Source organism: Budorcas taxicolor, chromosome 21 (genome assembly GCF_023091745.1).
Source record: "Budorcas taxicolor isolate Tak-1 chromosome 21, Takin1.1, whole genome shotgun sequence".
In the NCBI taxonomy this organism is placed as follows: Eukaryota; Metazoa; Chordata; class Mammalia; order Artiodactyla; family Bovidae; genus Budorcas; species Budorcas taxicolor.
In genome coordinates this window covers 12,824,823-12,842,102 of record NC_068930.1, presented here as the reverse complement: position 1 = coordinate 12,842,102, position 17,280 = coordinate 12,824,823, and the positions used below count along the sequence as shown (strand labels likewise).

The 17,280-nt window shown below is 41.8% G+C and overlaps 1 protein-coding gene across 1 annotated transcript; it reads right to left on the bottom strand.

The window, feature by feature from the left end:
- Positions 1 to 11,642: 11,642 nt before the first annotated feature.
- Positions 11,643 to 13,196, bottom strand: LOC128066972 (RNA-binding protein FUS-like). The gene is given in 1 exon segment (XM_052660101.1): positions 11,643 to 13,196. A coding segment is annotated over 1 exon segment (1,554 nt).
- Positions 13,197 to 17,280: the final 4,084 nt, after the last annotated feature.

The following is a 17,280-nucleotide window of genomic DNA, read 5'->3' as shown; positions in this document are numbered from 1 at the left end:
GGAGGGAGGACGGAGGGGGTTTCAGGATGGGGAACACGTGTACACCCGTGGCAGATTCATGTTGATGTATGGCAAAACCAATACAATATTGTAAAGTAATTAGCCTCCAATTAAAAGAAATAAATTTATATTAAAAAAATAAATACATAAAGGAAGCTTCATACTGCTTTCCATAGTGGCTTCACCAATTTACATTCCTACTAACAGTGTAGGAAGGTTCCCTTTTCTCTACATCCTCTCCAGTATTTATTATTTGTAGGCTTTTTATGATAGCCATTCTGACTCATGTAAGGTAATACCTCATTGTAGTTTTGATCTGCATTTCTCTAATTATTAGTGATGTTGAGCATCTTTTCATGTGCCCATTGGACATCTGTGTTTCTTTTTTTGAGAAATGTCTATTTACGTTATTGTACATATTTTGATGGTGTTGTTTGCTTTTTTGATGTTGAGTTGTATACGATGTTTCTAAATTTTTGGTATTAACACCCCATTGGTCATATCATTTACAAATATTTCCTCCCATCCCATAGGTTCTCAATGGATGTAAAGGTTTAATTTCGAAAGTATGGATGCATATGTCTTGTAGGAATGTATGGGGTGGTTTAGTCGCTGTCTTTTTTTTTTTTTCTTTGAAGACTTTTTCGTCAGCTCTATAAAAATATAATTTACACTCAATAAAATCACTGATTTTTAAGAGATGAGTCTTGAGAAATGCATACAGTCATGTGACCACCACCATAATCAGAATGTAGGGCATTTCCTTTATACCAAAATGTTACTTCATGCTCCAGTGTCATTAATTCACTCCCCTCTACTCCCCTTCTGGCAACCACAGTTACTTGCTTTCTGTCACTCAAGTTTTGCCTTTGCTAGAATTTCACGGAAATGGAATCATACTATGTATAGTCCTTTCTATACAGCTTTTCCCACTCACTTAATGCTTTTGCGATTCATCCATGATGTTTTGTATATTGGTCATTTTTCTTTCTATTGCTGAGCAATATTTCATTGTGTAGATGCATGAAAGTTTATTTCTCCATTCACCAACTGATGAGTACCTGGGTGTGGAAGTTTGTGTTCATTCTCTTGGAATAATACCAAAGAAGATGATTGCTGGCTCATAAGGTAGGTTTATATGTAACTTTAAAAGAAACTGCCAAACTCTTTGCCAAAGTGGCTGTATCATTTTTATCTTCCACCAGCAAGGTAAGATTCTTCCAGTTCTTTCGCATACTTGCCAACACTAGCTATTATTTAATATTGTGGTTGTTCAGTCGCTCAGTTGTGTCTGACTCTGCAATCCCATGGACTGCAGAACATCTGCCTTCCCTGTCCTTCACTATATCCTGGAGCTTGCTCAAACTCATGTCAATTGAGTCGATGATGCCACTGAACCATCTCATCCTCTACCATCTCCATCTCCTCCTGCCCTCAGTCTTTTCCAGCATCAGGGTCTTTTCCAACATGTCAGCTCTTCACATCAGGTGGCCAAAGTAGCTTCAGTTTCAGCATCAGTCCTTCAATGTATATTAAGGGCTGAGTTCCTTTGGATTGACTGGTTTGATCTCTTTGCTGTCCAAGGGACCTTCCAACAGTTTTCTGCAGCACCACGTTTCAAAAGCATCAATGCTTTGGCACCCAGCTTTCTTTATGGTCTAACTTTCACCTTCATACAAGACTACTGGAAAAACCAAAGCTTTGACTATTCAGACCTTTGTCAGCAAAGTGATGTCTCTGATTTTTAATATGCTGTCTTAGGCTTGGAATAGCTTTTCTTCCAAGGAGCAAGTGTCTTTTAACTCCATGGCTGCAGTCACCATCCACAGTGATTCTGGAGCCCACGAAAATAAAGTCTGTCACTGTTTCCACTTTTTCCATGTCTATTTGCCATGAAGTGATGGGACCGGATGCCATGATTTTAGTGCCAGATTATTTAATATTAGTCATTTTAATTTTAGCTATTCTAATGTGTGTGCAGTGGTATGTCATTGGGGTTTTGATTTGCATTTCCCTTAAGACTAATGATGTTGAACATCTTTTCATGTGCTTATTTGTCATCCATATATCTTCAGTTATTTTCCATTTTTTAAAATTATATAGTTTTGCTTCTTCTTATTTTTTCTTTTTTCACTTCTTATTATTAAGTTGTAAAAGGTCTTATACATTTTGGATAAAATTCTTTGTCAGAGTTGGGTTTTGGACAAATTTTACCCTAGTCTGTGGTTTGCCTTTTGATCTTTGAGAGATTTTTGAAGGGCAACAGGTTAAAAGTTTTTATGAAATCGAATTCATTATTTTTTTCTTTGATAGTTTATGCTTCCTGTCCTCTCCAAAAAATTTAGACTAACCAAATATCACAAAGAATGCCTCTTATGTTTTCTTCTACAAGTTTGATTTAGCGTTTAATTTAGGTCTACTGCTATCAGCTTTGGGCTTCCCAGGTGGCTCTAGGGTAAAGAACACACCTGCCAGTGTGGGAGACCTGGGTTTGATCCCTGAGTCAGGAAGATCCCCTGGAGAAGAGAATGGCAACCAACTCCAGCATTCTCACCTGGAGAACCCCATGGACAGAGAAGCCTGGTTAGCTACAGTCCATAGGGTTGCAAAGAGCTGGAGAGGACCGAAGTGATTTAGCACGCATGTACTACCAGTGTGTGCTAATTTAGTTAATTTTGATAGTATGAGAGAAACATTGAGGTTCGTTTTTCACATATGGCTGCTCACTCGTTTCAGTGCAATTTGTTGAGATTATCCATTTTGTAATAAATTGTCTTGGAAAAATATTTCGTGGTATATATCTAGATTTGTTTTTGAACACATTTCTATTCCATTGGACTAGCTTAGTAACTTTATGCCAATATCATACTGTTGTGATTATTGTAGTTTTATAGTAAGTCTTGAGATAGTATTAACATGATTTTAAATTTGTTAGTTTTTTCAAAATTGTTTTGGGTATTCTTGGTTAAATTTCCATATAAATTTTAGAGTGACTTGTCTATTTCTACAAACATTTCTTCCTGGATTTTGACAGAATGTCATTGATGTGTTAGTTTAGGGAGAGTGGTATCGTAACAAGACTAAGTGTGTGAACATGGTGTGCTGCTTCGTTTATTTAATTCTTTAATTTATTAAAGAATTCTTTAATTCTAATTAATTCTTTAATTCTTTAATTCAGGTAGTCTTTAATTTCTCTCATCGAGGTTTTGCACATTTGTTTTTTTGCATAAAGTTGTCCAAAAGTATCTTGTGTGTTTGTGCTTTTTCAGAGATTGTGTCTTTTATATTTCTGTTTACAGTTGTTTATTTCTAGTATGTGAAAATATAATTGACTTTTAAAATATTGACCTTGCGGACTATATCTTTGCTAAACTTGTTATGAGTTCTAGTAGCTTTAAAAATATTTTCTTAGAATATGCATATAAACGATCATGACAAGATTTGCTTTCTTCTTTTCCAGCATATGTGCCTTTTATTATTATTTTTTTCTTGCCTTATTGTGCTTGTTAGGACCCCTAGCTGCATTAGGAGTAGTGAGAATGAACGTTCATTCTTATTCTTGTTGCGAGGGGGAAATTTTTCTCACCAATAAGTATGTTAGTTGTAGTTTTGTTTTTGTTTGTAGGTTCTCTTTCTCAGTTTGAGGAAGTTTAACGAGTGATGAGTGGATGTTGGGTTTTGTCAAATGCATTTTTGGCATCTCCTGAAGCAATCATGTGGCTTTTATTCCCCAGACTGTTAATATGATGAGCTACATCCCTTTTCAAATGTTAAACCAATCTTTCATTCCTGGGATCAACCCCACTTAATCCTGATATAGTATCTTATTTACATATTTCTGGATTTATTTTCTAAAAAATGTTTGATAATTTTGTATTCATGTTCATAAGAGACCGTGGTCTGCAAATATTTTTTTCTTATAATTTTTGGTCTGGATTTTATATTAATGGCTAAAATCAGGGTCATGGTCTCATAAAATGAGCTGGTATTGGTTTTCTCTATTTTCTGGAAGTATTTGAATAATCTGCTATTATTTGCTACCTTAAATATTTGGTAGAATTCATCAGTGAAGCCGTCTGTCTCTGAGTTTGTTGTTTGTTTGTGGGAAAGTTTTTTAATCATAAAATTAATTTAAAAAATATATATCAAACTATTGACATTATCTAGTTCTTCTTGAGTGAATGAGTTTTGGTAGTTTGTATTTTTCAGGGATTCATCCATATTCCAAGTGTTGGCTCTCTTGTCATAAAAGTGTTTGTGTATTACCTTACTGATATTTCAAAATCTCTAGGCTTTGTAGTGAGGTCCACTCTTTCATTCCTTATAACAGTAATTTGTGTAGTCTCTCTCTTTTTTTTTTTCTGTTTATTTTGGCTAGAGCTGTTCCTTTTAAGCAAACTAACTTTTCAACAACTAACAGTTTTCCTGCTTCCCATTTTATGGTTATCTTCTTCATCATTTCATTTTTTTTCCTTTATTAGGGTTTAATTTAATCTTTTTCTAGTTTCTTAAAGTTTGGTCTTAGATAATTGCTTCTTTTTTCTTTTCTATTAATAATATAAGAATATAAGAATTTAATTGAAATATCCTTTAAGCACTGCTTTAAGGACATTGCACACAATTTGATATGTTTGGCTCTTATTTTTATTAGCTGTATTTTTTATTTCTAATTTTCATTGCAATTTCTCCTTTGACACTTGGGTTATCTAGAAGCACATTGCTAGACAATTAGATTGTTTTTGGTCTCCCTGTTCCCATGTTGTGGACTGAAGACTGACTGCCTCCTGCCAGTAAGACTGGAACACTGAGAGTGCCTTACCTGTTCCCTTCTTTCAGGCATGGCAGTCCTGGGTTGCTTGTTATTCAGCTTCTGAAAACCACTGCTTTGTGTATTTGGTTTGGTTTTCTAATTGTTTAAAATAGGTGAGTATATCCGGTCTCTTTTATACCATCTTGGCCTGAACTGAAAAATTTCCTTGGTTGTCTTAAAAAGCAAAACAAGTACACTCTATACAGAAGTGTAACACACAGGCAGAATAAGTTACCTGTGAGTTTTCAGTTTAGTGGGTTTTTACAAGGTGAAACAAATGTGAAACGAGCACCCAGATCAATAATCAGAGCATTGTCTGCACTCCTGCCACCATCTCTGGTTCTAGCCTCACACCTGCCCCAGTGCCAACCATCATCCTGACTTCTAATTATCTATGTAGATTGCATTTTTCTTGTTTTTGAACTTTATATAAATGGGATGTTGAAGTATTTAGTGTTTGGCTGCTTTTGCTAAGTATTATTTTTATTAAACTTTTTTCTTACATGTATTTGAAGTTTATTCATTATCATTGCTATACAATATACCTATGCTGACATATTAATATTGAGAGAATTTGCATAATTGTTGAGTTTTAGCTATGGCTAAGTGTACTACCAGAACATTTTAGGTGATGTGTTTTGGTGAACAGGAGATATGCATTTCTGATGAACACAAACTTAGAAGTCTACTTGCTAGCTCATAGGATATGCACATATTTATCTATAATAAATACTACGAAAGGGTTTTCAAAAGCACTACATCCACTTAATCAGCAGGGTGTAGGATTTCTGGTCATTTAGGAGTCTTTTATTAAAGTCTAAAATGCAAGCTGTCTATATCCTTTGGGAATATATACTCTTGTTCAGAAGACCAGTCAAGAAAGAAAGAACCCCATGGGTTGAACTATGAAATATAAATAGCAGAAACATACACAGTCAAAGGTACATTGGGAAAATGGTGTAGCAAAATCTTCACAGAAGAAGTGAAACTTTGAATTGGGACCTTGAAGGGTGAGATTGTTTTTAGGGGTAAGGGGAAGGTGGCAAAGATTCTAGGCAGAATCCTGGCATAAATAAGTTGGTTGATATGCGGACGTCTTAGCAAGTCTGTGTGTGTGTGTGTATAGCTCGGATGTGTTTTGTTCTAATTCAGCTGTTCCTTGATTCACCATTTTGGATTTCCTCCTGAGTGTCAGGCCGTGTCCCGGATTCAAAGTGGAAAAAGACACGTCATCTCCCTCATGTTACTATCAGTTTACTGAGGAGATCAATGCGTGTGTCACACCCCATTCTGTGTAGTGTTGTGACTTAGGTTCTTCAAATGTGACATAAGTCTAGAGAGCAGAAAAACTCCTAAGCCTCTGGTGTGGGTCATAACAATGACCTAAAGGGATGAAGTTCAGGCTCAGTTATGCGTCCCCCTTCTCTCCCTAGCACACTCTCTTCTGCCTCGTGTAGCTAGCAAGGTACAAGATGCTCAGCTGATTCCTGCCTTGTCTTCCTCATCACCCCATGAGACCCAGGGGGCCATCAGTGTTAGCCGCTTCTTCCAGCAACTGGCACGGACTCGGTGATGTGCTCCAGCTGGGCTGCTCTGGACTCGTCTACAGCCTGCACTCCCACTTCCTCTGCAGAGTTGTCCCTGAAGTAGAGAAGAGGCTTTCAAATAAGACAGTTGGATGAACAGGCATCAGAACCAGACAAAATTTAGGTTCAAGTTCCAACTGTGATCTTCATAAGCTGTGTCATTTGGCCAAATTCCCTAAGGCCTCGGAGCCCCAGATTCCTTGTCTGTAAATGGGGATGTTATTAATCTCAACAGATTGTTGTGTTGACTGAATGATATCATGCATGCTATCATATTAGCATGATGACTGGCACAGAGGAAGCACTTAATATATAGTTTATAATTCTTATTTTTACAAAAACTTAAAATGGTCTCAGTTCAGTTCAGTTCAGTTCAGTTGCTCAGTCATGTCCAACTCTTTGCCACCCCATGAATCGCAGCACGCCAGGCCTCCCTGTCCATCACCAAATCCCGGAGTTCACTCAGACTCACGTCCATTGAGTCAGTGATGCTATCCAGCCATCTCATCCTCTGTCGTCCCCTTATCCTCCTGCCGCCAATCCCTCCCAACATCAGAGTCTTTTCCAATGAGTCAACTCTTCCCGTGAGGTGGCCAAAGTACTGGAGTTTCAGCTTTAGCATCATTCCTTCCAAAGAAATCCCAGGACTGATCTCCTTCAGAATGGACTGGTTGGATCTCCTTGCAGTCCAAGGGACTCTCAAGAGTCTTCTCCAACACCACAGTTCAAAAGCATCAATTTTTCTGTGCTCAGCTTTCTTCACAGTCCAACTCTCACATCCATACATGACTACTGGAAAAACCATAGCCTTGACTAGACAGACCTTTTTTGGCAAAGTAATGTCTCTGCTTTTCAATATGCTGTCTAGGTTGGTCATAACTTTCCTTCCAAGGAGTAAGTGTCTTTTAATTTCATGGCTGCAGTCACCATCTGCAGTGATTTTGGAGCCCAAAAAAATAAAGTCTGACACTGTTTCCACTGTTTCCCCATCTATTTGTCTTGAAGTGATGGGACCGGATGCCATGATCTTCATTTTCTGAATGTGGAGCTTTAAGCCAACTTTTTCGCTCTCCTCTTTCACTTTCATCAAGAGGCTTTTTAGTTCCTCTTCATTTTCTGCCATAAGGGTGCTGTCATCTGCATATCTGAGATTATTGATATTTCTCCCAGCAATCTTGATTCCAGCTTGTGCTTCTTCCAGTCCAGGGTTTCTCATGATGTACTCTGCATATAAGTTAAATAAGCAGGATGACAATATACAGCCTTGACGTACTCCTTTTCCTATTTGGAACCAGTCTGTTGTTCCATGTCCAGTTCTAACTGTTGCTTCCTGCCCAGCATATAGGTTTCTGAAGAGGCAGGTCAGGTGGTCTGGTATTCCCATCTCTTTCAGAATTTTCCACAGTTTATTGTGATCCACACAGTCAAAGGCTTTGGCACAGGCAATAAAGCAGAAATAGGTATTTTTAGGAACTCTCTTGCTTTTTCCATGATCCAGTGGATGTTGGCAATTTGATCTCTGGTTCCTCTGCCTTTTCTAAAACTAGCTTGAACATCTGGAAGTTCACAGTTCACATATTGCTGAAGCCTGGCTTGGAGAATTTTGAGCATTACTTTGCTAGTGTGTGAGATGAATGCAATTGTCTGGTAGTTTGAGCATTCTTTGGCATTGCCCTTCTTTGGGATTGGAATGAAAACTGACCTTTTCCAGTCCTGTGGCCACTGCTGAGTTTTCCAAATGTGCTGGCATATTGAGTGCAGCACTTTCACAGCATCATCTTTCAGGATTTGAAACAGCTCAACTGGAATTCCATCACCTCCACTAGCTTTGTTCGTAGTGATACTTTGTAAGGCCCACTTGACTTCACATTCCAGGATGTCTGGCTCTAGATGAGTGATCACACCTTCGTGATTATCTTGGTCATGAAGATCTTTTTTGTACAGTTCTTCTGTGTATTCTTGCCACCTCTTCTTACTATCTTCTGCTTCTGTTAGGTCCAGACCATTTCTGTCCTTTATCGAGCCCATCTTTGCATGAAATGTTCCCTTGGTATCTCTAGTTTTCTTGAAGAGATTTCTAGTCTTTCCCATTCTTTTGTTTTTCTCTATTTCTTTGCATTGATCGCTGAGGAAGGCTTTCTTATATCTTCTTGCTTTTCTTCGGAACTCTGCATTCAGATACTTAAATCTTTCCTTTTCTCCTTTGCTTTTCGCTTTTCTTCTTTTCACAGCTATTTGTAAGGCCTCATCAGACAGCCATTTTGCTTTTTTGCATTTCTTTTCCATGGGGATGGTCTTGATCCCTGTCTCCTGTACAATGTCACGAACCTCATTCCATAGTTCATCAAGCACTCTATCAGATCTAGTCCCTTAATTCTATTTCTCACTTCTGCTGTATAATCATAAGGGATTTGATTTAGGTCATACCTGAATGGTCTAGTGGTTTTCCTTACTTTCTTCAATTTAAGTCTGAATTTGGCAATAAGGAGTTCATGATCTGAGCCACAGTCAGCTCCTGGTCTTGTTTTTGCTGACTGTATAGAGCTTCTCCATCTTTGGCTGCAAAGAATATAATCAATCTGATTTTGGTGTTGACCATCTGGTGATGTCCATGTGTAGAGTCTTCTCTTGTGTTGTTTGAAGAGGGTGTCTGCTATGACCAGTGCATTTTCTTGGCAAAACTCTATTAGTTTTGCCCTGCTTCATTCCACATTCCAAGGCCAAATTTGCCTGTTACTCCAGGTGTTTCTTGACTTCCTACTTTTGCATTCCAGTCCCCTATAATGAAAAGGACATCTTTTCTGGGTGTTAGTTCTAAAAGGTCTTGTAGGTCTTTATAGAACCGTTCAACTTCAGGTTCTTCAGTGTTACTGGTTGGGGCATAGGCTTGGATTACTATGATATTGAATGGTTTGCCTTGGAAATGAACAGAGATCATTCTGTCGTTTTTGAGATTGCATCCAAGTACTGCATTTCAGACTCTTTTGTTGACCATGATGGCTACTCCACTTCTTCTAAGGGATTCCTGCCTGCAGTAGTAGATATAATGGTCATCTGAGTTAAATTCTCCCATTCCAGTCCATTTTAGTTCACTGATTCCTAGAATGTTGATGTTCACTCTTGCCATCTCCTGTTTGACCACTTCCAATTTGCCTTGATTCATGGACCTGACATTCCAGGTTCCTATGCAATATTGCTCTTTACAGCATCGGGCCTTGCTTCTATCACCAGTCACATCCACAACTGGGTATTGTTTTTGCTTTGGCTCCATCCCTTCATTCTTTCTGGAGTTATTTCTCCACTGATCTCCAGTAGCATATTGGGCACCTACTGACCTAGGGAGTTCCTCTTTCAGTGTCCTATCATTTTGCCTTTTCATACTGTTCATGGGGTTTTCAAGGCAAGAATACTGAAGTGGTTTGCCATTCCCTTCTCCAGTGGACCACATTCTGTCAGACCTCTCCACCATGACCTGCCCGTCTTGGGTAGCCCCACAGGGCATGGCTTAGTTTCATTGAGTTAGAGGAGGCTGTGGTCCTAGTGTGATTAGATTGCATTCTCTGACCCCACCCTGCAGTTGATCCCTTTGTTATTGAAGAAGGTCTGGAAGACAGGAAAGCAGAAAGGAGAAGAGGAGGCAGGAGGAGAAAGGGGGCATTATCCTCCCAATCCTGGGTCCCAGGACTGTCCCGAGGCTCAACTCTCCTGCCCTTGGGCTCCACCTGCTTCTAATAAACCTCCTTTTAAATTTCCACCTTATACTCCAGTGTGTTTCTTATAACTTGCCACCACAACGGTCGTTCCTGATCTAGGGCCAGGGCCAATGAAACTACCGACTGGCCCAGAGGAGGCGGGGTGGTCTCCATGGAGCCATAAGATGACTGGACATCTGGCCTTCTCCTGGCCTGGGCCCAGCTCAGGGCCTGACTCCATCCCTCCATCCACAGGAAGAAGAGCCAGCTGCGAGGGTGCACAGAGCAGCCGAGAGGAGCTACCACCCGTTTGAGGTCAGGGGCAGAAGCCGGGAGGACCCCATACCTGAGAGGCGGTGGCCAAGAGGAGTTACCCCGTGTCCGAGGTCAGGGGCAGCGGCCGAGATTGCCAGGCTGCGATGGCGGAGGAGCTGCTGAGAGAAGCTACCCCACTTCCGAGGTCAGGGTCAGCGAACGGGAGGAGCTATCCCCTGCCCGAGGCCAGGGGTGGAGGCCAGGAGGAGCTACCCTACATCCAAGGAGCGGTGGCTGCATGGGCGCAGGAGGGCCTAGCGGAGCTATTCCACTTTCAAGATCAGGAGGGGCAGTGGTGAGGAAATAAAACTGACCTTTTCCAGTCCTGTGGCCACTGCTGAGGTTTCCAAATTTGCTGGCATATTGAGGTAAGGAGCAGCGGCTGTGCTTTGCTGGAGCAGCCGTGAAGAGATACCCCACGTCCAAGGTAAGGGAAACCCAAGTAAGATGGTAGGTGTTGCGAGAGGGCATCAGAGGGCAGACACACTGAAAAAGGTCTAGGTGGTATTGAAATAGATACATGTGTGTAGCTCAGTCTGCAGTGTCTGACTCTTTGGGACCTCATGGACTGTAGCCCTCCAGGTTCCTCTCTCTATAGGATTTTCCAGGCAAGAATATTGGAGTGGGTCGCCAGTTCCTTCTCCAGGGGATCTTCCCAGCTCAGGGATTGAACTCACACCTCCTGTGTCTCCTGCATTAGTAGGTGGGTTCTTAACCACCTGGGAAGCATCAAAATAGGTAACCAGTAGCAACTGTATGCTGACTTTCCTCCACATGCCACGCATGGAAGTTTGCAGAAGAAAGGTGGGTCACCTGCTAATAACTGGAAAAATTCAAAAGATGTAGTTATGAGTAAGAAGTTTTGGCTATGGCAGGGACCACCAAATCACCTTAATTTCTTTCTTTTTCTTCCCCCATGAACCAAGTATCAAACACTTAATTCTAGTTCGTGCTGAGTGGGAACAAAAAAAATTAATTCCAGTTCCTACAAGGCAGGTTGGTTGACCTGAATAGAGGAAAAACTCCCCACCTCCTTGACCTGGACATTCATGCTCCAGGAGAGTGAAGAGGGGGAAAAGGAAGAAAATTTAACTAAAATGATGGTTTTTAATGGGAACCAGAGGAATGGTTACAGTCACATAGTCTGACACAAAAAACCTGTGGGTGATCAGGAGGTGGAAGGTTGCAAAATAATGAGGGTGGTAACACTGGGTACAGGAAGAAAGCTGCCCCAAGGCCTCAGGAGCCAGGGTAGTACGGCCTCTCCCTGCGATCCTGTCTGTGCTCACCCCTGGAGTCCATTTTGCCAGGGCCGAAACCACCTCTGTCCCCACCACCCCAGCCCCCTCTGAAGCCCCCACGGTCGCCCCCTCGGCCTCAGTAGCCACCCCGATCATAGCCTCCTCTGCCACCACGACGATCGTCTCCGTAGTTACCCCCCATATGCGAGCCTCCTGGTCCCCCTCCTGGGCCATCTGGTTTAGGGGCCTTACACTGGTTACATTCATTCCTCCAAGAGAAGTTCATGTTCTCACAGGTGGGATCAGGACACTTCCAGTACCCTGCCCGCTGCTGTCCTCCGCCACCGCCCCCGCCACTGGGGAATCCTCCTTGGCCACCACTGCCGCTGCCACCACCTCCATAGCCTCCACGGCCCATAGGTCCTCCTCGCCCTCGGCCTCCACAACCATTGCCACCACCCCGACTGAAGTCTGCTCACCGAGTAGCAAATGAGACCTTGATAGGATTCCCAGAGAATTCTTTACCATCAAACCAGTCAATAGCTGCTTTGGCGGAAGGTGAGTCATCAAATGATACCGTGGCCTCTCCCTTCAGCTTGGCTGTTTCCTTGTCTGTGTACAGATTAATCATGGGCTGTCCTGTTTTCTTATTTGTGTTAATGATACCGATCTGCTTGAAGTGATCAGCTACAGACTCAGTTGTAACATGCTCGCCCAGCCCTTGCACAGAGACGGTGTTGTTGTCTGAATTATCCTGTTCAGAGGCATGACGTGATCCTTGGTCCCGAGGGCCACCAAATTTATTGAAGCCACCACGGTCACTTCTGCCCATGCCGCCTCTGCCTCCATGGCCACCTCCACGACCTCTGGGTTCATAGCCACCGCTGCTGCGGTTGTAACCAGCGCCACCACCCCGGCCATGACCCCCACGGTCCTGCTGGCCTCCCCCATAGCCACCACCCTGGTCCTGGTTGCCATAACGACTGCCGCCGCCACCACTGCTCATGGAGGGCTGATCTTGGCCATAGCTCCCTCTGCCACCCCCTCCGCCGCCGCCACTGCCCCTGCTGCACTGGTTCTGCTGCCCGTAGCCCTGAGGCGGGTTATAGCTCTGCCACTGCCCATAGCCTTGCTGCTGCCCACCATAGCCAGACTGCTGGCCACAGCCTCCACCCTGGGACTGCCCATAGCCACTGCTTTGAGAACTGCTACCGTAACTTCCCGAGGTGCTGCTAGGAGCTGGCTGCTGGCCATAGCCAGGGTACGAAGACTGTTGCCTGTAAGATGACTGAGAACTCTGGCTACTGCCATAGCCACCAGCTGAGCCATATCCTTGGGGAGCTGACTGTGTGCCATAGCTGTTCTGGGTCTGTCCGTACGAACTACGGTAGCTGCTCTGGCCATAGCCCGAAGTGTCCACAGACTGGCCGTAGCCACCATAACTCTGCTGCCCATAAGGCTGGTTGCTCTGCTGGGAGTAGCCCTGCCCAGGCTGAGTTGGGTAGGCCCCATAGCTTTGGGTTGCTCGTTGGGTATAGTTGTTTGAGGCCATGTCCGCGCGTGCGCCATAGGCCGACAAGCAACAAGGTTCCAATACTACAGAGCACCGACGCCTCGAGGACTCCTTAATTTCTAAAATGAGAAACCTAAAACAGAATTGGTTGGAGACAAAATGTATTGGCTGGGTGAAAATGGAATCTTCATACAGAATTCAACTGGCCAACTTGGGGGTCACAGTGGGGATCCAGTGGACACAGATCTGTTAGGTAACCAAAGGTCAGATGTTCCAAATCCCAAACTGACACACTAGTCTTGTAATAACAACGTGCCTTTGGGTACCCCAGAGTAGAATACTGGAAGTCAAAACTGCCAGAAATGTTCTATTACTGCATCTACATAGATATTTATTGGGCATATTTATTACCTTTTATGTTATGGAGCTTCTCTGAGGCATCTTATACTTCTACCTTGGATAAAAGTGCAAAGTGACTTCTCATCTAATTTTACTCCAGTATTGTTCTACCTAATAAGCAACTCAGTAAATCTGTTCTTAAGCGTCACATAGACACACAATACTTGGAAGAGGCCCTATCTATAATTCACTGGATTTTTAAGTTAAAAACAAACCTAAACATGAAAGATGAATCCATAGATTCTTATTCTCAAAAACCATTAAGGATTATTACCATAACGTTCAATTTCTGGAATATAGATATCTTTCTTAGATAAAGTGGGCTATATATTTAGTCCCTACAGTTTATTTTAGAATAGTATTGTTATAATCTTCTTATTCTTTCCCAGAAAGTTCCTATTAGAAAACAGCTATCAGACCAACTGAAGATAAACATAGACACGATGAACTTCTGAACCTCAAATACTGTAGACTTCAGGCTAAAAGAAAAGTTTGATTAAAGTAGATTTCCAAAATAGGAAATTTGCCAGGTGCTTGAATTTTCTAGAATAAGAAGGAAATTGTGGAAGTGCTACAGAAATATCAAGCATGAAATAAAGTATTTAGTAGTCTTAAGCATGAAAATAACTCATTTTCCCCTTTGACTCTGGCAAATAAATATAATAGGAGCTGACATTTATTGAGCATGAGGGAGTGTGCTAAAGGCTTTTAGGTGTATTATCTCACTTAGTGCTGACAAAGCTCTAGGAAGTTGGTACTATGACGACTCCCACTTGGTAAGTGAGGAAATGGACTCAGCGAATGTCTAGATCTGGCCATGGTTCCCTATCTGGTCAGCAGCAGGGTACAGACCTGATTCTGGTCTTCCTCACCCCAAATCACCAGGATCTTTGGCAGGTGGGGCTGGAGGAGAGACAGCTCCTTTTATGCTTCTAGACTTTCTATTGAGATCCTACTTCTGTTCTTCTTTACTAGTACAACTGACATTCCAGAGGGGATGGAGGAAAGGATTCTCTGCTGAAAATCTACATGTTGCCTTCAGAAACACTCTTGGATAAAACCACAGGTTTGTCCAGTTTGATCATTCCCAAGCCACCTCGTGCCTCAGTGGAGCCTTGATCTGCAACTAAAGCTACCAAGAAGGGTCCAAGTACCACCTCTCATTGGGGTCATAGCATTTTATTTGAAGGAGGGAGCCTGAAAGGCAGAAAACTTTAGTAACATTGGCAAATTAAATACTTGAATGTAGAACACTTTCCTTCCTTTAAAAATCAATGGGCTTCACTTCTGGAAAACATTTTAACAAAATTAATCAGAAATGAAATTTTTATAGAGGGCTGCATGAATGTTGGTATTTGTCAAGACTTACTAATTGTATACCTAAGATTTGAATTTCATTGTATATAAATTTTACCTCAAAGTAAGAAACTTAAAATACAGAAGTCTAACTAACCATCTGCCTGCTGAATTATTTGAAATGCATTGCATTGTCTGCAATTACTTTGAAAAAAATTTTAAAAACTAGATAGATTGTTGACGAATCAGTTCAGTTCAGTCGCTCAGTCGTGTCTGACTCTGTGACCCCCTGGACTGCAGCAAGTCAGGCTTCCCTTGTCCATCACCAACCCCTAGAGTTTACTCAAACTCGTCCATTGAGTCGGTGATGCCATTCAACCATCTCATCCTCTGTCTTCCCCTTCTCCTCCTGCCTTCAATCTTTCCCAGCATCAGGGTCTTTTTCAATGAGTCAGTTCTTTGCATCAGGTGCCCAAAGTATTGGAGCTTCAGCATCGGTCCTTCCAATGAATATTGAGGACTGATTTCCTTTAGGATGGACTGGCTTGATCTTCTTGTTGATGAACAGAGGATGGTAAATGCATAGATATGTGACAAACAAGTACACTGTATATACAATATTAATGATAGAGACTAGGCTTAGGTGTATGAATGTTTACTGTAAAATTCTTTCAAATTTGTTGTATCTTCGTTTTTTCAGATTTTTAAAATTAAGATCTATGATTCTTTTTAATTGAAAAAAGCAGGATATTTTTATGTGATAGGAAGTTTTTATTAAAAAGTTACAAAAGTATATATAAAATTACTAGAAGAAAAAAACCACAAAACTGTAATGTTTTTAGCATATTAAAAACCAAATGAGATCACAAAGCACATAGTATTTTGGAATGATTATTTTTACTTCATAGTGGAAAATTCTTAAAGAGATGGGACTACCAGACCACCTGACCTGCCTCCTGAGAAATGTGTATGCAGGTCAAGAGGCCACAGTTAGAACTGGACATGGAACAACAGACTGGTTCCAAATTGGGAAAGGAGTACGTCAGGGCTGTATATTGTCACCCTGCTGATTTAACTTCTATGCAGAGCGCATCATGTGAAATGCCAGGCTGGAAGAAGCACAAGCTGGAATCAAGATTGCCGGGAGAAATATCAATAACCTCAGATATGCAGATGACACCACCCTTATGGCAGAAAGCGAAGAGGAACTAAAGAGCCTCTTGATGAAAGTGAAAGAAGAGAGTGAAAATGTTGGCTTAAAACTCAACATTCAAAAAAAGAAGATCATGGCATCTGGTCTCATCACTTCATGGCAAATAGATGGGGAAACAATGGAAACAGTGAGAGACTTTATTTTGGAGGGGCTCCAAAATCACTGCAGATGGTGACTGCAGTCATGAAATTAAAAGACTCTTGCCCCTTGGAAGAAAAGTTATCACAAACCTAGATAGCATATTAAAAAGCAGAGACATTACTTTGCCCACAAAGCTCCATCTACTCAAAGCTATGGTTTTTCCAGTGGTCATGTATGGATGTGAGAGTTGGACCATAAAGAAAGCTGAGCACAGAAGAATTGATGCTTTTGAACTGTGGTGTTGGAGAAGACTCTTAAGAGTCCCTTGGATAGTAAGGAGATCCAGCCAGTAAGGAAAATCAGTCCTGAATATTCATTTGAAGGACTGATGCTGAAGCTGTAATTCCAATAGTTTGGCCACCTGATGGGAAGAACTGACTCATTGGAAAAGACCCCGATGCTGAGAAGGATTGAAGGCAGGAGGAGAAGGGGACGACAGAGGATGAGATGGTTGGATGGCATCACCAACTCGATGGACATGAGTTTGAGCAGGCTCCGGAGTTGGTGATGGACAGGGAAGGCTGGTGTGCTGCAGTCCATGGAATCACATAGAGTCAGACACGACTGAGTGACTGAAATGAACTGATAAGTATTAGTTGCTCAGTTGTGTCCGAGTCTTTGTGACTCCATGGATGGTCGCCCTCCAGGTTCCTCTGTCCATCGAATTCTCTGGGAAAGAATGTTGAAGTGGGAAGTCATTTCCTTCTCCAGGGTACCTTCCTCACCCAGGGACTGAACCCAGGTCTCCTGCATTGCAGGTGGATTCTTCACCATCTTAGCCATGTGGGAAGCCCATTTCATAGTATATTGTGGACCGGTTTCAATGGCATTTCCTTTTATTTCACCCATCTTTAAAAATACCTGCGTATGACCCAGATCACCACATTATGGTTGCAATAAACAAATAGTGTTTTGTTGAGAACCTGCCATGTCTCAGGCCTGCATTAAGAAGTTCACCCACACTTGCTATTTTCACACTGTCATGAACTTAGATCATTCTCTTTGGCTGGACCATTTCCTTTCCTTCTTTAATGAAGCTAGGACTACTATTATAAACAATCATAAATGTGCCCC